This window comes from Spea bombifrons, chromosome 8, assembly GCF_027358695.1.
Source record: "Spea bombifrons isolate aSpeBom1 chromosome 8, aSpeBom1.2.pri, whole genome shotgun sequence".
NCBI lineage: Eukaryota > Metazoa > Chordata > Amphibia > Anura > Pelobatidae > Spea > Spea bombifrons.
The window spans coordinates 11,458,608-11,481,207 of record NC_071094.1 but is presented as its reverse complement, the minus strand read 5'-3'; the positions used below and the strand labels follow the sequence as shown (position 1 = coordinate 11,481,207).

The 22,600-nt window shown below is 34.9% G+C and overlaps 1 protein-coding gene across 1 annotated transcript; it reads left to right on the top strand.

Annotated features, from left to right (window-relative positions):
- Positions 1–556: 556 nt before the first annotated feature.
- On the top strand, positions 557–21,633 carry LHX2 (LIM homeobox 2). Its single transcript, XM_053472683.1, has 5 exons — positions 557–1,421; positions 3,374–3,576; positions 4,295–4,674; positions 19,010–19,215; positions 20,021–21,633. Exons 1-5 carry the CDS (start codon positions 1,209–1,211, stop codon positions 20,306–20,308), a joined length of 1,290 nt encoding a protein of 429 aa, XP_053328658.1. The 5' UTR covers positions 557–1,208; the 3' UTR covers positions 20,309–21,633.
- The last annotated feature ends 967 nt before the right edge of the window (positions 21,634–22,600 follow it).

The window sequence follows — 22,600 nt, the reverse complement described above, 5'->3', positions numbered from 1 at the left end:
TAAATAATATTATGAACAAAACGTAAACTCAACTTTTAGATTTGCAGAGTTATTTTTTTTACAAAGTATATAACTGAAAATATAACAAAGCAGTAATATTTATTGAAATGTATGCATTCAGTAACCTTAATTGTTCCTAAAGTAATAACGAATGGGTTTATATCCAACTAAATAAAGTGAAGAATACATGTGGCAGGGCTTGTGAAATGTATTACAATGCTATATTATAGTATACTTAGTGTTCAGGTGACTTCCAGCTTTCGATAACACGAAATGGATGATTTATGAATGTAAACTTGAGCTAGGATCCAAATCCCAGATGATGCCCTACCCGTACCCACTCTGACACGCAGGGACAGGGTGGCAGGGGGGCCCTACGCTGCTTGCAAACCGCTGTCTCCCCCACCCGACACACACCGTGCTATAATAAGCAGCCAGTAGCAGACTGTAGCCAATGAGGAGAGGGCAAGGTGCTGACGTCAGAGGCCCTGTAGAAAAGGTGCAGTTGTGACTGCACGGAGGACTGCAGAGCAGAAATAAAGGAGAGAGCTTCTCACTTTAAGGGATTACACCAAGTCCATGCAGAGGACCCTCCTCCCCCATTACTCACACACAGCCCTGCCTGCAGAAGCAAAAACTTAACACAACAACGGTCCGTGGAAGATCTCAAGCTCCTAACATCCTCCAGTCTTGGCTTGGTTATTATTTTTTTTTTAACCGTGCTTAATAAATCAGAATATTCATTTGAATTATTTTGTAATTTCTCAGTGCTGGGCTTCAGACAACGTTTCGGGCAGTGAATCCTAACTTTGCCTCCTTGCTGAGGATATTGCAGATGACTGGCTCATGTTGTCCCTTCTGCATGTCAAATATGGACCGGGCCTAGTTGTTGCATTGCTTCTTTTCTAACAGATCTTTTGAATCTCTGTTCCAACATTTTTCTATATACAATAAAAAGGCAACGCTGCTGATACCCGTATTCTGGCATCATCTGCAGCTTCAGAGACCACCTGAAGATCTGGAGAGATGTCCTTAAGGTCATACTTCTAGACCTGCTCAGTTCCTGGAGACATCACATGATATTCCCGAGGCAGGGTAGCCTGGGACCTCCTGACTTGTTTTGACTTTTGTCTTTCGTGCTTGTGGTTTGATCTGTTGGACAAGGACAATCCCAGGACACAGCTCTCCTCTTGCTGGGTTGACATTCAATGCATGGCTTAGGACTTCAGTTTATGGAATTAGGCTCCAGCTACCAAAGCATCTGCAAAGATTCCCACTCGTGTTCTTTCCACGCTCCAGAAATGCTTTTCCACAGCCTATCAGGGGGGGAGATGCATGGGGTCATCGATGAGATGGACAGAAGATCCAAGACTGAAACCTCAGCAATCAGCTCCGCAATCGACAGAGGGGAAACTGAAACGGTAGGCAGAGTTCTGGGGTACGCACCTCGGGTAGGGCTTGGGCAGAAGGGAAGGTAAAAAAAAACCATAAGATAAAGTAGGCACATAGACTAGTCTATACGAATTTATACACTTTCGTTTGGACTGAGAACACAAACATCACCACGCACTGGGGTAGGCAGTAAGAAAACAATATCTATCTATCTATCTATCTATCTATCTATCTATCTATCTATCTATCTATCTATCTATCTATCTATCTATCTATCTATCTATCATCTATCTATTATCTATATCTTACTTTCTATCTGTTTTTGTTATAAGTAGAAGACCTAGGGCACCTCATGAAATAGAGTTCTGCGAGTTATTGTATGGATAATTTATCGATATGTTTTGCGATTAATACAATTTATGTATTTTTTAATGCAATGCATGTGTCTTTCGCTGTATCGGCCAGGAAATGAAATTTCATTTTATTTTCCTGTCATATACCTTTTCTCAAAACTAAGAAATTTATTACAACAATTAAAAAACGATATAACCCTCACTACTCTCGGTGGCTGGAGAATTCGCCAAAACTTATGAAAATACATAGTTTTTTCTCTTGACTATATACCTGAAAAAACACAATTTACTGGGAAATCGCTTACATACAAGAAAAAATAAGAAACTAATGTCTTCCAGAAAAAAAGTTAAATACTACATAGATAGGTACATTTGTGTTTGTTAGTGAAAGTTGTAATTATCCCACGTGTGCTAAAATGACTCATTAATATAAAATACTACACTGGGAAAGGTAAGAGAGCAAGAGAGATAACCTTTTAAATATCATATAAAAACTAAATAAAATTAAATGTGTAAATAATTCATGCTTATTATGCGATATTATGTATATATCAGTTGCGTTTATACTTCACATAAATTGATATCTGCCATTGTTTGCAATATTAAAATTCGATTTTCTGATGTGTCTAAATTGTAAATTAAAAATGTGTATGATGATCTTGTTTTAAAACCGGAAACTAAAAATACATATCATATGATTTTCATGTAATCATGTCTGCAAGGGTATATCCTATTAATCGATGATTGCCGACTCGCTGTAGTTAATAAATTCGGTACTGTATTATATTGTATTTTTATTTCAATTACTTATTCTTTTTAATGAATTCATTTATTTTTATTATTTTTTTGCTAAAAACAGGTGACATTAATTTATACCATAGCTTTTCAAGATATACACTGGATTAGCAACAGACTTAATAATTTTCCCTAACTTGCAAAAAAAAAAAAAGGCCCATATTATATGTGTGTTTTTATAAATATAAAATATACGCATAAATGTGTATGTACATTTATAATAATAATAATTATTATTATTATTATTATTATATATTCAAACGCTCTTTAAATAATGAGCTTCCAACTACACAAAGCAAGAGATACATTTGAATTGCTTTTTTTAAAAAAATATTAAACAAATCCCCTTTCTTATTCCAAATTATAACCCGGATGATATTTTAGTTATAATTAACCATAAAAACGCATCAGGCACCCTTTTTGCTTTGTTAAGAAATATAATATCCCCTTTGTGGTGTGCAAGAAGCTCCTAGCCCCTCAATCTTCTTTATTATATTTGATATCAAATTAATTGCCAAAGTAGACAGAGAGATTGATATATTCAATGTTATCTTTGCTAAACTGAAGCGCAGTGATTACAGGGATAGTCCTTAATATATATATGCATTTACTGATGATTATTCGATAGATAGATAGATAGATAGATAGATAGATAGATAGATAGATAGATAGAATTTTGTTCTGCGAATGCCAACCGACCCTCTAGCGTAATGGAGAGTGTTTTGGGGGTTTGTGGCTGATAGGGATTTGCATGCTGCTGTATGAGTCTAATTCCAATTTATTACTGAGCCTTTGTATGAAATATTAATATCTTCTCCAATGTTTCCACCCAGACCATGCCCTCTATCAGCAGTGACCGGGCAGCCTTGTGTGCCGGCTGTGGGGGGAAGATTTCCGACCGGTACTACCTCCTGGCAGTGGACAAACAGTGGCACATGCGCTGCCTCAAGTGCTGTGAATGTAAATTAAACCTGGAGTCTGAACTTACCTGCTTCAGCAAAGATGGCAGCATCTACTGCAAAGAGGACTATTACAGGTACCCCCTCCTACCCTGTAACCCATTCACTGCCGATGTATCCATATATAACTGATAGCAGATCTTTTATCATTTATTAGTGTGTGTTATGTAGAGCTGCATAAATGACAACACACACACACACACACATATCACCCCCATAATGTGTATTGTTTGTGGAGGGTGGGGGTACTTCCAAATCACATAGAGTGCCACTGCCCCATACTTACAGTGGTTTTCAATCAAGGTCGGCAGAAGGAAGATCAACTGTAATAATGATAAAACCCTTGCTTTTCGTGTTTTTTCGTTCTAAATATCAAAAGGCCTTCAACTTTTACTCGGTAAACTAGTAGCACGTCTTTATCTTGTGACCAGAAGTGAAATACCACAATGCTAATTTATCCTTTAGAACAGACTGCAGCAAGTAGTTGAAATGAGAATTTATAATACCTTAGCTATAAAAACTTTGCTTCTCCATGAGGAGTAATCATGTAAAGTAACCAGTTACAGATAAGTACTTGATGATTGTTTTTTTTTTATAAACTATTTGAAAAATACATAAACAAGTAAATATTATTCGAAGTTCTTGAGGTTTTAGTATAAAGCAACTAGGTGTACTAACCATCATACAGGGATCTAATTCTACCCCCTAAAATCTGTGAGAGTGAAAAAATGCTTGTGAGTGAAAAAGTATTTTTTGGGGGCTGCTGGCTAATTGTAACCTATTCTGCTTTTGTAGGAGGTTTTCTGTCCAGAGATGCGCCAGATGTCACTTAGGAATCTCTGCTTCAGAAATGGTGATGAGAGCAAGGGACTTAGTTTACCACCTCAACTGCTTTACCTGTAACACTTGCAACAAGATGCTGACCACTGGGGACCATTTTGGGATGAAGGACAATTTAGTATACTGCAGACTCCACTTTGAGACTCTGATACAGGGAGAGTATCAAGTCCATTTCAATCACTCGGAAGTAGCATCAGGGAAGGGCTCAGGACTAGGGTCTGGGGCTAACCCCCTAGGGTTGCCTTATTACAATGGCGTGGGGACTGTGCAAAAAGGGAGGCCGAGGAAGAGGAAGAGTCCAGGGCCTGGTGCAGATCTGGCAGCCTATAATGCAGGTAAGAAGTGGCAACCATTTTTATGCATTCATAATACAGTGTTTTCCTCTTGATTACACAAAACAGCTTCCGTTTATTAAATCTCAACTGTTAATAATAGCCTAGCTGGGTATAATTATTTGCATTTAATGCTGTCAAGCTGGTAATTGCATGAGCCAGAATCTTAGCTTGTTCAGGTATAAATGCAGCCATTTACAGGCAGGCAGTAAAGAAGAGTGTTCTTAAGAGATAATTTAACAAGAAAGAATAACTATTTTGTATTTGTGTGGCTACATATGTATATAGGCTATTAGATGTATACAAACTCTTTTTTTTCTATTATCTCTTTCTCTCTTTCCTTCTTCTCTCTCCTCTTCCGGTGCTCTCCTTCTCTCTATAATGAGACATGCTTGTAAGACACTATTTTGTAATATGATTCCATTCATAAAGGTGCTTAATGGAACCTCCTCGTTTGGCACAGGAAGCCTTCAGTATACTAAGAAATATTTGGCAATACAGGGGTTAAACAGGTGTTCAAAGTGACAGATTTGATTGGAGCGTTTGGCAATCAAATGCAAATTACAGAAAGCTCATGTAACTAAAGTAATGCTGCTCCTGAAGTATTTTTATAAATTACAGAAATATGGTCTAATTTGCTGCTTTACTGACAGTATTTGTTTTAATAATTACTATAGGTATATACTTTATGGATTACTTTGGCTCACCTCATAAAGTGGGAAATACTCTTTATCTTCTTTTTGGTTTTAGAGAAGTGTATGCATTATCTTGACTGCATCAGAGATGAAATACTAAAAAACGGATATATGATAATATATATATATATATAATTATAAATACTTTTTTATATAGAAAATAAACCAACATAAGCAAATTACAGGAATCACCCTTTGTATTAAATTATACTCATTAATTATTAATCCATTGATAGATATATATTTGTGGAGATATAGAACTTGTGCAGCTGATTACATTCATAAATACATTTTTATTAGTTATTAGATTTAGATATTAAGGCCAGTATATATCCAGCCTTCAGCTTCATAAAGACAAAACCCAGGTGTTATTTGCTGGGTAGTGTTTGTTCGATTTTATTGGCAAAGTGAAATAATATTTTGGAATTAAGGAATAAACTCATGTTTATATAGCAAATAAAAATTCATTCATAAACGTTCTATTATTAGATCATTTAATTCGTTCGAATTGCACAATTTATTACTAGCATTTTTTCTCTCTCCTTAATATTATATTAAACATATTAAGAATGAGATATTTGCACTCGAATTAATAGATTTTCCTGGTTTTTTATATATCTCATATTTGCCTGATGGTTTTACATTTTCTTTGCCTTTTATACCATGTTTCTATTTGTTTTAAAGCCGTATTTTATAATAATTAGCAAACAAAATCTTATAAACAGGCTTATACAGGGCACATGGAGTAATAGAATTAATAAAACATACCAAATCGAAAAACTTGGAGAAAATCTTACATTCTCCATGAATAACAACTGATTTAAATTTTTACTTTAAACAATGTCTCTTCCTTGAGATCCGCTATTACGTCCATCTATGTAGATTTCATTATCTGCCCTTAGATTTGCACCTTTCGTCTTGTAGTTCAATAATTACTCATTTAACCATGTTAGCCTTCTACAAGAGCCCAGCCATGAAATGATGGGTGTAATTGCTATTAAATGGGTTAATATTAACCATTGGAAAGCCGCACTGCTGTTGCAGCTTATTAAACCCAATACTAAGTTTATTATTTAATGGGGTAAATAGCTCCCTTTGTGCCCCAGTAAATATAAAAGGTCTGAAAGAGTTAGCCAGGGCAATTCAGATGTGGATGAATCTTGACAAGCAGAAAATAGCTCAGAAGGGAACAGAACCTTCAAAAAGATCCCTTTCTGTTTGACTCATTTCCCCCATTTTCCTTTCTTTATTATTAAGCAGACTATGTGATCACAGTCTCTGCCTTCTCTTGGAGGATTGGTATTTGATGGGTATTTTTTAGGTCAGTAAATCAATGCCCGGGAGCTTGTTTCACACACAAAAGCACCTGTGATATACCCTCTGTGGATTCAGGAAATACACCCCACAATAAGAGATGATTTATTCATTCAAGCTTCCACTACACAATCAGGGCACTAACGGGTCTATGGAAATGTAAAGATGGATCAGACACAGCCTCAATATGGTCAAAAAAAATGATGTAATCTGCGATGAAACCGTATATATATATATATATATATATATATATATATATATATATATATATATATATAAACCTATATATATATATATATTTATATTTATACATATATATATATATATATATATATATATATATATATATATTCATTAATGCTGCGATATATATATATATATATATATATATCCCAATTAATAACTAATATTTTTAGGTATTCCCATTTTTTTCAGAAACGATGGTAGAATTTCTTTCTTTTTTTTAAAAAACTTTTTCACTTGTTTTAATCTGATGGCTGGGACCTGGGAGTTGAATGCCTAAAATGAGGGCTTAATTCCCAGGGTAAAAGGTAGTATAGTGAGCACTGAGTGAAGTTTTTGTGTGGAGTGCACTCTGTATTGTGCTGGTTTTATCTCTCTATGAGTATTGTGAGCTGGGGGGGCTCCAGTCTTTCACTTGAAGACAATGGTGGGTTTAATGTGATAGGAAATGAGGTCCTAAGGCGCAAGGGAATGGTCTGCAGAAAACAAAAATCCCACAAGTTTCAGTATAGTCTCATATAGGATATAGGGCAGTGGGTTCTGGATATGCGTTCTGGATATGGTGCGATATATAATTAGCAATTGTTATGAAAATAATCATAAATGAAAATTTTAATTAATATAATAAAATAATGCTGAATGGGTGAAAACAAACATCAACATCAAAAAAGCTAATACACGTGGAATACAAAGGGCTTTTGAATTCCACCTTAAAATCTGGACATTAGTAAGATTTTACAATTCGCATTTGATTATGATTCACTCAATTTACAGATATAAATTATAATGTTAAGTGAGAATAATAATGCAGTAAGAAGGGAGATTCAAATTACTAGAATCGTTTAATATAGTTCTATTTGATGGAGAAAGCACTGTTAACTTGATTATTTAGATTGGAATTATGATACATATTAACGAAGTTACTTATTGCAAACCAGTTGGTTTATTATCTACAAAGTAACCGTATATACGAGTCACGAAACATAATTCCCATAGAAGATTCATAATTGCAGGAGGATTGTTTACTCTAGAAATACGATATTCTGTATTTTTTTCGTATTGAGACTATTGGGAAAATCCCGGAGACGGAGACCAAACGAAAATCTTTAAAGGATATAAACTAAAAGAATACATAGCAATCTTATTTGTTGGAACAAAAAAAGTGTTTAGTCCAAGTTGATCCATTTTCATCTGAAAAGTTTATGTGAATGCACATCTCTATCTGTGCCGGCCAATAAAATGTATTCATTTCCCCTAAATAATCCATCATCTCCTGGTCTAATTTCGCTATATCCATTTTTTTTTATTGAAATAAAAATATAAATTTGTTCAATGCTAATTCGGTTTATGTTTTAAGCAGCAGATTGGATATACAATAAGGGTTCTCTGATTCCTAAAAATAAAAAAAAACAAATGCTAAATAAAAAATCGCTGCTTGCTTAGACCCTAATGAAATTATTGGAGTTGGAGGACAGACTGTATTTTTTTCAAAGCAGCAAATAATCCGGAAACAATAATATGTATAAATATTAAATATATGAATATTAAATATATATATATAATAAATATAAATGTATTTAACGATAATATATATTTATAAAATTAAAATCGAATAGACAATTGTGAAAAGCGTTTATTTTAGGACAGAGGACTATAGTTGCAGCTCTACATCTCCCCCTAGAGAGCATTGTAAGGCTATACATGCATTGGTTTAAAAGTTTAATTCAAAAGTCTATGGGGAGGAATTACCAATCTCCGGATCTGAAGATATGTTTTAAATAAGACAATTTAAGGACCATGTGAACTCATGGTAAAATCATTTCTGTGACGCGTTTTAAGAAGACAAGAAAATGCAAAACTGCAACGGAAAATATATTAAAGCGTTCAAAAATATTTGCATTGTTGTAAAAGAGAAAAAAAATGCATTCGCCAAGGGGATAATCTGGACCGAATCCTGGTTTTCAAAGCATCCTATGACGTCATGTTAATGGAGAAGGGTGTGGCGTCATTCAAGTAACAAATTCCTTGTGTGGGTATAGCAAATGGGAGATTCCTCAAACGATCTAGATAACTGTTTTTTGCTGAATACAAATTCGTGCTAATCAATGCAAATATATCTATGTATGTGTTTATATGTACATATTGTGTATAACAAGATATGCATAGACCCATAGATTCCTCACGCTCAGTTTTAAAAGTTTTTTATTTTATTTAAATGACTGTTTTTCATTCCCGCGGCTGCATTTATTTTATTTCCGCAGCATAGAGCTAGATCGGTTAATATTCGGGCAGAGCAGGCCGGGCGGCAGCCATATACCGGAGGGGAGACTCACCGAGCCCTGGTTCCCCTATATAAAGTAGAAAGCGTGTGGCGGGACCCCACTCGGAAATAGCCATCGCCGATTTAAATAACCGATACCGAGTTCGCGTGACAGGTCTGCGTGTTCGCCAAACTCCTCAGGATGTTTGTTTATGGCTTTTAATTACCAAATAAACCGGTTCCAAGCGAAGCCAATACAATGCACATCCTCCAGTGATACTATGTGACGGGGAAAACGTCATAATTCATCTAGATATTATCAACTACTGGTTATTGTCATTGGCTGTTGCCGTGCAGTCGATCATTGAAAGATGGCTTTAATAATAATAATAATAATAATTATTATTATTATTGTGATTATAATAATTATTATTATTGTTACTATTTAATCAAATCAAATGCCCCCATCATGTCCCCCTGTCCTTGCATGGAGGGTGCCCCTATGTGTACCTCCTGAAGTGCCCCCTCTCTTACTGTAAGATAAGTGCACACGAATTCCCTAATGTATTATTAAGGCTGTCCTTATCAGGGGCTACTTAATGACTTAATTATATCTGTGCAAACATAATGCGGTATCATTGGTGCCAATCTGCCATTCAGAGCTATGACTGCTAATCAACACTTAACTCTTATTACCAATTAACCCTTTTAATATCAGAGGTTGTTCTATATTTTGCTTAAGGAAAAAAAAATAAACTGTCCCTTCTTACACTTATAGGGTTAATTCATGTCTCTACTTAAATATATCTTATAAATATAGTAAATAACCAGTTTTCTATCTTGCTTGCTGGAGGCCTACTAACCTGCCAGAGTTTTTGGCTTTCTCTAATTAACAAGCAATTAAGCTTTAAATTGGTCTCAGCTAAGCAATATTTTAAGGTTTTTAAGGTTAGTGTGCTGGGGGCCCCTATAGACTAGAGATGGGCACCTAGAAGGTGTAACTGCCATAGACACATTTTGGGTTAAATATTAGAATATTATTATGGTCTGTGTTAAATAATAATAATAAGGATTGCAGGGAAGTTTATAATTTTGTTTAGCAAATTTCACACCCATTTCTAGTTATTTAGATTAGACTCAATTAGTTTGGGAAAATAAAAGGTGGAAAAGAGTTTGCATTAATTGTATTTGCAAATAGATAATGCCAGGTAAACCCTTTGATGAATGCCAGCTGCTGAAGGCATATAACTGGTGATGTCTGAATGCTGAGTGAAGCTCCTCTTTAAAAAAAATGCAGTTCTTGAGACATAGGCCGGGTCAGTAGGTGGTCAAAGGTGGGCACAAGATGCCTCTACTGGTTGGCAGTGTTTGCTCCTGTAAATGGTGAATTCTTGCCTGGGCTGTTTGACTTAGCATAGCTGTGCCTATATATGTATCATGCCTTTCCACTGCTAGACTTATACCCATCCTTTTGCCTTTGCATGAAAACGCATATGTGGACAGCACAAAAAAAAGCAAAATTTGTCAGTACCTAAAATAGATGCCTGAAAAAGAGAGCTAAGTCTTGAATGCTTGTCATCCAATTCTATTCAGTTTGCCAATAAAGGCATCATCTTTACCAAATGTACTTAAAACCCCCAAATCTGGACAGATACCCAGCAGATATGAATCTAACTCAGTTCTCAAGATACTTCTATTTTCAATGGAAAATACTCTTTTTATTATAGGGTGGCAAATAGACAAAAATCCTGCAACAGGGAATGTAAAGACACCTTTGAAAGATGATTGGCTTATTTAAGCAGTCAGTTATATACATATCCAGTCAGTTGTTCTTCTGCCGGTGAAATATTTGTTTTTAGTACTAAGGACAGACATTTTCTTCTTAAAGTATTGTGTTTCTATATTCACTAATGCCCTTTATACCATATCTCTGTTTGCGTCTACCAACCTTTTAAAATCGCAGTAAAACTATATTTATATCATTTATATATGGGGGTAGAGAGACTTACATAGCGGTGTTTTAATAACTTAGAAAGAGTTAATGCTGTGAACTCTAGCTATACTTATGGGAATTACTTTACGTCTTAGTTTACAAGCTGTGTGTGTTGGAAATGAATTATGTCTGTTCAACTCACCTTGTATTATTGTGCTTGTACAAGTCAAAATTAATTCTTACATTTTATATAATGAGTGAACTTAATGTATGAAAGTAGGATCTATATATAATATATATATATATATATAGATACATACACACACTCAAGAGAGGCTTACATTACATATATATTAAATTTAGTATTGTAAATCATGTCAGCTAAGACTTTGGCATCTTGAAAATGTATCTTTGTTTCTTTAGCTAAAGTTTTATTGATGATTTATTTCACATATGTTATTTAATGCTTCCTATTACCCCGTAAAAAATAAGCAACCAATGGCATGTATATACAGAGTGATCATTAACTTTTCTTTAAACGCAGTAATAAAAGTGAACACATATAGGTCAGATCATAAAGCCCAAAGTATTCAGATATACTGGTTATCCCCTTCCTTATTACATGAACAAATTCCTAAGACTTACCAAAAAATGTGTAGACAATACTTAAAATGAAATTGTAAATCAGAAAATATGTTATACTAAGAATTTCCTGAAAATTTATATATTTTTTTCTAAATTAATTTTTCTAAATTCAAATTTCTGCACAAATTCCCAGCTGAAGACTAAAAAAAAAAATAAAAATAAATAATTGACTATATTTGTCATGTGAATGTACATTCCACCTTTGCTCCAGAAGAGATTTACCCAGCTAGGCTTTAGTAAGACAAAAGGCACAAACTAAAGCCGGCTTCACAATGAACTTCATTGTATTTCCCTATTCTAAAATCATTCTTTATGTAGAACAAATCTGAAACCACCGGCTGTATAAAATATTATCTAAAAATAAACTGCTTTCAACTCCATAGTTTCTCACAATGTCTGCAAGCCCTTGGCATCTATAAAAAAAAACACAATTTCTTTGAAAAAAAAAAGGCAGTACCGCGATACAACTAAAGATGAGTTTTAAAAGAAACACAAGTGATCTCCGGAGGCAATTGTTGCTTAAAACCGTATCCTTAATGTGATTATATTGGCATCCTTCTCGTGTTATATGAAAAGTAGCACAAGGTACAGATTGCTGCTTCTCAAAACATCTCTCACTGGCTTTTGCACTGATGTGTAACGTTGGACTGCGTTACAAGGCACTGTTACAGAATCTACCCCCTAGGCCATATGTTTATGATTTATTAACAAAGAATTTTAACAAAATCCTGAAAAGCATACTCTCCCAACTTGACATTATGGGGTCGATGGACCAATTATTATTAACAAGGTGTTTCTGCAAATTTTTATATAAGAGAATTCTTTAGAATTTTTAGCTCGGAAAGGAATTATTTTTAGTTAAATCTGTGGAACACTTTAGGAGTGCACACCCTTTGTACATTGCGAAATGAAATGAATTGGCGCATGCTTTTGCCAGAGTACTTTGCAAGCAATCAACAGATTTCATGTGTCACTATTACAATAACAAGTTTTGCTGTCCTTTGGAGACAAGTCAGTTAGTTTTGGCTGCGGCTAATACTAGATTTATTTTCAAAAGCAATTGATTTTTTTTTTTTTTAGAATGAGACCAAAGAAACGGCTGAAAATTGAAACCAGTTTGTAAACCACATATATTTTGGTTTCCAGATCATTTTCTTAGGCTCTCTGTTCTGAACATTTATTTTTATTAAAAAAAAAAAAAAAATCATGCACAGCCCAGCAGGAAATGTTTTTTTTTTTGTTTTAAATCTTAAATGTCAAAATTATTAATGTTAGACCACAATGAAAATTGTCAAATATATCAAATTATTAAAAGGGAAATATAAAGCAAATCTTTCCCGCTTAAAAAATAACTAGTAAAATTAACGTTATTAAAAACGGCGTAGAGCTACCAGCCCATTCATTCTATTGGACCTCAAATCGAATGCAGCTGAGAAGGCTTAATGGGTTAATAATGTAAAGCGCAGTGGACCAATGCCAGCTTCTGTGCTCTTTGGCAGCCAATCAGCCAGCTCATACCTTCAAATTCTCATGGTTGTTTACTCCGCAGTAAGTAATATCGCCCTCCCTCCATTCCAATAATAGAGTTGGAACTCACAGTGAATGCTCCTTCATGAGAGTGCAGGAATTAACCCGTTTACTGCCACCATTGTCTAGGGTCAAGCTACATTCAAGGTCCCCTGAGATATCACTTTTTTCCCACCTCCCTAAAAATTCCATAAACATTGCTTTAATTTATCCCCAAAAATATCTCTTTAGAGCAGATTTTAACTAATAAAAAAACGAACCCATACATTGGAGACTGTAAAGATCTTACAATATATTATATCATTCTTGGCACACTGTAAGGGGATCAGAAGGGGATCAGGAGCCTGTTCAGCACTATAGATAATTCTGATTGAGCTTCGGCAGTCTATCGCTCTACAGCATAGCACAATAATAATCTCTGTTTTACTTAATTGTAATTTAGGCTACAATTCCTTCAATAATAATAATAATAATAATAATAATAATAATCTAGGGTGATCGTCATGTTGGCTTTGGAGTTTTGAGACGAAGAAGGTGTTCAAGTTGTGTTAAATTTCAGTAGGCCCATAGAACTTGTATAGTACACAATTATATAATGTTTTAGTACAAGTAGATTCACATAAGCAATTTCTATGGCAATTTCATGAAAAGCATCATCCTACCATTATTATTGATACCAAAAAATGATGAGGAGTACAGAAAGCCAATAAAACATTTTTTCAGCCTCATCTACCCATCTATATGTTTTTATATAGAAAAGTGTATATCTTGATACCACACTGAGAAAACAATCTTGTTGTTCACATCAAACATTTGTTCTAATCTCAGGCCTTGATCCTTTTGTGCTATAATATATATAATTGGCAGTGAAAACAAAAACCTCAGACGTCCATACTTATATATTGACTGAGCCTGCGTGTGCATAATGGTCACGCAGATCATACAGCAATTCATGTTATTGTTTCAAGGTCCAAGACCTGTTCCCATTTTACAAGTCAGTAATATTAGGCATCGATGAAGCCTTTTATCTCTGTTGTATTATAAATGTTATAATCTTATTAAAATATCAAAAAAAAAAAACAAAGTAGATTTTGCCTTCAATCTATGCTTGCATTTACACAAAGTAAATGCTTTCTTCACTTTACCATTCCGGTAAGTTAACTAATTGAAAATGCTTCCGGCCAGATCTTACAGAATCAGTACATTATTTTCCATGCTGCTGGAGAGGGAAGCCAAGAGCGGTAACGCATCACACTACAGGATCTTTTTCAAAAGCAAGCTGCTCCTTCTCAAGTGTGCGACATTCTCAAGTTTTCCTGGTGTTACCTCTGGAATAATGACATTGCTCCATTTTCCTTTGAATAATTCAAAAACAATGCGATTCCAGAAACTGGTAATGATGCGCTACACATCCATGTACTCGGGCTGTACACATCCAGTGTTCTAAATGAAGAATAGATGCACATTTTACAATAACAAAGTAATACTGCGTCTCGCTGAAAACGTACAATTTTTTTGTTTTTTGTAATTTTAACACAAACATCTCTTAACCCTTTCTTGCCAGAACATGTTGGTAGCACATGCACTGTATTTTGTGGGCTGTGTTGTCTTATGAGCTGTCTGATCCTTGGGAAAGTAAAGAGATGTGAAAGATCTCTTGGATTATTGCTCTGATTTTAATTCTTGAAACACCATTATCGAATAGTTATAGTAGCTGGTTATCAGGGAGATTAACTCGTGCCCGGTTTTGAACATTTCAACTGTGGTTATATAGAGAGGAGTACTTAAGTTATAAAATTATACTTTAAGGTCTACTTTGATTATTGTTTGAGGTTGATTGTATGTGCTCCAGATGAAACTTTTAGTCTTGGTCGCCTGTGTTAGTAATTTGTATGCTAGAGTGCATGAGTGAGGAAGTTTATCGTATAATAGTTTTATACCCACTCAGTGTATATTTATTACTGCATTTTTGTTATCTATGGGTTCGTGAGACTATCTCATTTTCATTTATGAAACGTTCTAACTTTTCTTAGATATTATCCGAAAACAAAATGATAGTGGACATTTCCTTATTTCTTCTTTAATGTTGTGATTAGTAATATGCCTGATTGAATTTCCCATTAGGCGTGTGTCTAGAGCGTCATTATTTTAGGGGTGTTGAAAGAGGCGGTAAATAGTAGCCCCAGACACTCCCAATCATCCTCTGTCAATTTTGACCAAACACGTGGACTTCAACACTTAATAATAATAGTTTGGTGATGGGAATAGTAGGTGCTAAAATGTCTTATTGGTTGGTAGCCATTGTGATATTTCCCTGAGGTTCCTTTTGGATGCACTATATATATATCTAATTTTATAACTAATCAATTATATGGCAGACTTAGCTGATGATATTGCCACTGGCAAAGGGTAAAAAGCTTCATAGATAGGCTTGTTGGTCATGGATTCTAGAGATCGGCATTGTAAAGCAAGACCAAGCTACAAATAAGGAGTATTATGTAGACAAATACATAGTCCAACAGGGCAAAACATCATTTTTCTAGTTTGTTATTTTCATGATAATCTGCCTTCATGAACATTTCCCAAACTGTCTTGGCATGCGAACCAAAAATAAATGAGTGGAAACAGTTTAGGCCAGATCCAGACCCATGAGTTAAAATTTATCGCATTTCATTCTATTGTAGGCTATTGGAAAATGTATCTCAGTGAATCAAATCTAGCTCTTTTACAGATCAAGGAAGCTTGATTTAGTTTGGGAAACATTAAATGTGGTTCAATATACTTTGATATCTATGCTGATATATAGATTAAAACCGTAAAGCAAACCTCGACCGCTTCTTTAAATCATTGGTTTTAAAAAACGATGGTTTTCCCTGTCAAGCTAAAGGATCAAAGAAGAAAAGAAAAAAATGAGATTGCATTGGTCCTTGTTTTGAATAATAATGAGTTAAATAATGTGGCACAGGGTTCTCCTTTCATACAATACAGGTTCGCTGACACCAAGATTATGTTACTCTTCGTAACCCCACATACACATTCAAAAATCAAATATTGTATTTGATACATGCTACTACATTAATAGAGTCGGTTCTAAACGTATACAACAGAAAAGCAAAAAACAACTATTTCAACATATATATAATATACGAAAGATAGATAGATAGATAGATAGATAGATAGGTAGGTAGATAGATAGATAGATAGATAGATAGATAGGTAGGTAGATAGATAGATAGATAGATAGATAGATAGATAGATAGATAGATAGATAGATCTACATTTTTAATAAAGAGCTATGATGACGAGGGTAGCTTGTATATGGCCTTCTGGAATTTGGTTCTGTCTGTCTTACATGCATTGTATTACCTATAATTTGCACTAGGAACTTGTGAATGGGCGAATGACATGAAGAGGCAGCTGTTCCGTGAGACAGTTTAGAGGTTCTCACAGAAATAGGGATACAATGATGGCCTAGAAAGAAAATGGTAATGACTGTCCATATGTATTATTACAAATTATTTGTATTGAAAAAAGAAAACAAATGAAGCTAAACATACATAAGAAACACAACAAAGAATTAAATGGAAAATGTATCCCTTTAGGGAAAATTGTATCATATATTGAGTCAGTAAGCTTTGTATATTTTTGATATATACATAAATATATATATATATATATATATATATATATATATGTGTGTGTTAGTGACAGTGTAGGCCTAGAAATAACCTGGTGTTTGTCACAGTGGCTAAAGATACCCAATCTGTATTGAAGAATATTCTTGCATAATTGCCAACCAACGAGAATTTCTAGGAACAGTCCCTATTTTCAGTTTAGTTTCAGTTTGCCAATACCCTGCTGTCCCAGCATTTGTTGCAAGACTTAAATCTGTGCTCGCCTAATTAGCTATGCTCTTTGCAATACGTGGCTAATACTGCGTATTTATCCTGTAATTACGTGATTTGAAGTAGTTTAAAGTAGCATGTTGCTTTGGAAATATATGTGCGCGACGGAAGTGCATCTCGAAACGTATTCATGTCAAACAGTGGCACGAACAACTAGTGACTGCTGAGAAACGTCTATCCAGAGGCAAAACACCCCTGGCTATTTTTTAATAAATCACAAGTTAATTATCTGGTATAGATGTCGTTAATCCACAGCGGCAAAATCTGTTATTATACCATTCATAAGCTGAACATGACGGGATTCTAGACTCTTAAAGCAGTATTATCTTTCTAAATCAGTTTGCTAATCCTAGCACAGATGCTAAAAGCCAAAGGCCTACCCAACACATATTTACTGTAAATTCCCTCACAGAGGCTGATATAGTGACGGGATTTAAACATGCATAGAACAGGCATAAGGGTATTCGTAATCTGAGACAAGACCAAGGCCTGATGAAGGGTTGATGTTTCGACAGCAGGAACAAATAGCCAAACTAGATGGGTCAATTCTATAATTCACAGGGGTGTCTTTTCTATATGGGGAAAGCTGCCTCGACCACGGACATCTTCACAGACCACTGCCACCCAATATATCTGCATTCTGACTACGAGGGTGTAAGAGTTAAAATAGGGGATCTTTTTCATAGAAGGCTTGTGGACATGATACATTTCTCAAAGCTATGATTGGAATTGAGAGGGTAGTGAGAGACATCCAATTTAAGTCTACCTAAATAGAATGTGCTGTTATATGGTTATAGTTGGGAAGCACTCACGTTATTTTTACACACATGAGATTTTTTAGACTTGGGATCATCTAAAAATATTTTCATCACATAAAGATACTGTATATTCATGTATGTTATGCACTGTTCTTCCATAACAGCACAAAATGGGGATTTTTGTGTTTATGTCTGTTGGGTTACATAATTTGGAATACAATCTTTATCATCATGTCCTCTAGTTCTTCTTATGTGGGATTCATAACCTATAATTTTTTTTAATTAACTGGTACATAAATCAGGTCTAGAGGGTGGGTAGGTGCCTGTAAATGTAATACAATCTAACCAAGAGCTAAGGAAATCTTGGAACTTCGGCTTTTGATTTGCTAGGGTTGTAGAATTAAAATAATTAAGTAAAATGTAATGTACACTAAGGCATGGTGGGTATTTTATACCACTAAGGCATGTAATGCCTCGATGTTGCTGTTAAGAAGGATTGTGTGAGGAATTTATTCTTACATTGTATTTTATTAATCGAGCACCAGCAGATTCTATAGTGCTATTATAATAGGGGAAGAATGCGATACAAGGTGAGGGACTGATTGGGTAAGAATGGTTTGATCATGGGAGATACTCAAAACTAGAGTTGGAGTGCCAAAGTTTGCTTTATTTTGTACTTTTGAAACATTATAGACTTTATATTATAATATATATTATATACTTTTCAGAACTGATCATCCAATTTATTGAAGCTTTTCACTCTATAGTTACAAAAGTTACAAAAATACAGCTTCACGTATGATGCTGCTTCTAAATGCTTGTTTCAGATATTAAAAAAATAATCATCCTCATCCATGACATATAAATATTATTATAGAAATCCATGTTTAACACTTATGTCGCTAATAATGGATCATACTATTTGGTTTGATAGCCTTGTATTTTGTAAGCCAACTCCAGGCTAAATGTGCAATTGATGGAACATGCATTGCGTGTGAATATGCTATGTAGGCGCCTTGTACTGTAATTAATAACATCTCCTGTGCTGTCTCGATTAGCACTTAGCTGCAATGAAAATGATGGAGACCATATGGACAGAGACCAGCAGTACACACCCAACCAGAAAACCAAACGCATGAGGACTTCCTTCAAACACCATCAGCTACGGACAATGAAGTCGTACTTCGCAATTAACCACAACCCGGATGCAAAGGACTTAAAACAGCTAGCTCAGAAGACAGGTTTAACCAAAAGAGTCTTACAGGTAGCCAAGTGATTTCTTTAGATTATATATGAGCATTTTTTATGTTGTGGACAAACAATTCTATAATCGTAGAGGTATTAGGATTCAAATAATAGCTGATTCATTAACCTGCGTTTTTTACATTGGTGACTTAAATTATTTCTTCAAATATATATTTTCATCACTTCCTATGCAAGAATTCACAGCTTGAGCTTTGTGCCTGCAAAAATAGGTTGTTTTCTTTGCCCTACACCATGACCTATGCTTAGCTTTGGTAACTTGAGATGCAAAGCCCTTGGTTATGTGCTGATGGACTATGCATGTCTGAACCATGTGATTGCTTTTGTGGGCAAGATGATCTGCCAAATGTATGCATGGGAGGGGGGTTATATAGAGACGAATAGAGATCTGAGCCAGTGAGGATTCCCGTAATAAGTGTTGCTCCTTTAAGTACTTTAGTAAGTACCCTGAGGTGAAATGTTCACCATGGTACTGTTCTACTTTATAGTGAGGTGAATGACCATGAATGACCATGCTCTCCCCAGTCTGTCTCATTCTTGACCTGTTCACAACAAAAACAGTTTTGAAAGCCTTTCAAGAGTGTGGAATGATACTAGAAGTTTTGTGCCTCAGCAGTATGTCATCACTTGATACATTTTAATGAGCAGATTATATGCACAAAACCAAATTGTGAAACAGATTTTATGCGAAACCACATAAGTAGATACTGGTCATTGTTTTTTTATTTGTGTCACTCTTTATATTTTTTATAGTTGTTAGCTCCAACAGGCGCCCACCATCTAACACAATGTGACTTTTATTTTAGGTCTGGTTTCAGAATGCAAGAGCCAAATTCAGAAGGAACCTCCTGCGTCAAGAAAACAATGGAGTGGACAAAACATCAGATTCCACACTTCAAGCTGGGACTCCTTCAGGACCAGCTTCAGAAATATCTAATGCCTCAATGAGCCCCTCAAGCACTCCAACCACATTAACAGACTTAACAAACCCTACCATGCCAACTGTGACCTCCGTACTAACATCGGTGCCTGGCAGCTTAGATGTACATGAGTCTCGAAGCCCTCCGCAAACAACACTTACAAATCTGTTCTGATGACTCTCTGAAAAATTTCTTTAATATAAAGAAAATATTTTTAGTCAATTTCCAAGTGTATTTTAATAGAGACTTTGCTCAATGAATAAATAACATTTTTGGGGGTATGTCCTGGTGAAAAGATCATTGTCCTAGTGTGAAGATAAACTGGTGGATTGCTTGGAAGATGTATCTGCAGCACAACATTTGTGTAATTGTACAGTTTTGCGGACTAAACAAGGGAAAGAACCATTAATTTAAGTTGGCTGAATCTTCTGTATTCTCAAAGACTGTTACGTGCCTTAAATACTGTCTTATCAACATTTCTCTCTGTATATTTATGACCAGAACAAAATTGTTACAAGTTTGTTACTTTTGAAATAGTCCTTAAAGTACTTTGTTTTAGACATTTTTTCAACAAAATCTTTAGCTAATGATGTAATGTCTGAGCAGGAATAGATCTCATGGTGGCTTGACAGACACTGCTTTCTAAGGTTTGCAATGGTTTTACCATTAAGAGACCATTTGTAGTAAGCACCCATTACTCTACATCTTCATTAAATTACGTGGTTATGTCAAGAATACTCTTTGGATAACTTGCCTCTTAAATTGAGACAATCTGACCCGATCTGTAAATGTGTGAACATACCATGGCAAATTTAAGAGATATTTGTTGCTGGCCAGCATGAAATAAGTATTAAACACACCTAGATATGAATTGCCATTCATGCACATCAACATTTATTCATTTACAGGGGCCCTAGTGAGGGTAAGAGATTTGGCCATCAGCACATGAAATAAATAGTATCAGTGCTTTATCTTAATCTGTTTAAACAAATAAGTATATTTCACTGTGAAAGCTCATTTGAGTGCTAAAGAACATCTTGTTGATTGTAGAACAATCTTCTAAAAGACTCCACAAGATTCCTTTTCCTATTTTTCTGCAGTATTAAATTTTTTTTTTTGAAGAAACATCAACTCAGTGAACATAAAGGAAGATCATGAAATATTCCTGTAATTTAAGTAATAAGTGGACATTACAGTCACTGTAAATTCATCTCTATAGTCTTGTATAAGCAGGCCCCCATTACCTCCCTAACAGTACTACGTTGAACCTCAATTCCCATGACATCTATTGCACAAGTGCTCTCTCCGAGTGGGGTCTTTATCCAGAGCACCAGGTGGTGTTGGTGTTTGTGGGAATGATAGTGATATCTAAAATATCCATTTAGCTATACAAAATTATTAACAAAATTGATTCAGACTTTAGAATTTATAGTGGTTTCAAGAAGAGCAATATCTTGCTGTCCAAATGTTTAATTAGGGGGTCTTTGTATATCCAAATCATGAAGATTGATGTCTTTGATAACATTTTTTTGTTCACCAGAAACATTTACGTGACAGGAATCCAAAGTGAATAAGTGACTGTTACTAGAAAGTTCTGCTAAACCATTTACATAACAGAATTGCACTTAATAACATAATGTGAGTGTTTAGGAAGAACTGTATGCAGAAGATGATATTCAGAAAGGCACATTATCATATTCCACCCTAAACATGTTCTATTCAGCGCAACATTTGCCTGAGATATTATAAGAACATGTTACAGGCCACTTTGACTCTGAGAGAGTCCCAAGAAGTATTTAGGTATAAACCCTTTTACAACTAAATGCATATGTAGTTTTAATTTATAATATTGTTAAGCCAGTTGAAACCAAGCAACCTTATGGCCTTTGTGTATTTTTTTTGTAAAGTTTTGTTTGGTCTTTAAAGGTATAAAGCAGGTAAGAGAATGAATATACTAATAAAAAAAGCTGCTTCTTATAATCTGTTTTGGGCCCATTCCATTCCTTAGCATTTTGTGACAATTTTATTTACCTATTTGTAACGTTGGATAAGGGCAGGACGGTTCTGAGATGTTGTTGCATCTTGCGAATGGATAATTTTACCTCAGCAATGCTTAATTTTTAAGATAGAATGAACGTATGACTTTTTGTTCTTGTTTAATACAGAAACATTAGTGTTCTTGATATGAAGAATAAATTTTGGCCGTGACATGAGTAAACATTGACTAAATAGTGAATTACTTTTTTATATTTCATATGAATCCTCTTCATCTTAACTTAATATCGTAAAAAAAAAAAAAAAAGTACCTCCACTATGCTACCGTGCTAAGTATTGGGACAAAGTGTGGGTGCTGTGAGGGAGAATGCTTTGTGAATTACAATTTGCCAGCTTCTGCAAACAGTCCCGACATATCCTCAGACTGAAGGCAGTATATCTAAGTTAATTGTTTAAAACTACCCGTAGCTT

Coding starts and splice junctions, on each gene's coding strand:
- LHX2 (XM_053472683.1), top strand. CDS start 1,209: ATGCATGGCTTAGGACTTCAGTTTATGGAATTAGGCTCCAGCTACCAA. Junction 1,422..3,373: donor ACAGAGGGGAAACTGAAACG/GTAGGCAGAGTT, acceptor GTTTCCACCCAG/ACCATGCCCTCTATCAGCAG. Junction 19,216..20,020: donor TAACCAAAAGAGTCTTACAG/GTAGCCAAGTGA, acceptor CTTTTATTTTAG/GTCTGGTTTCAGAATGCAAG.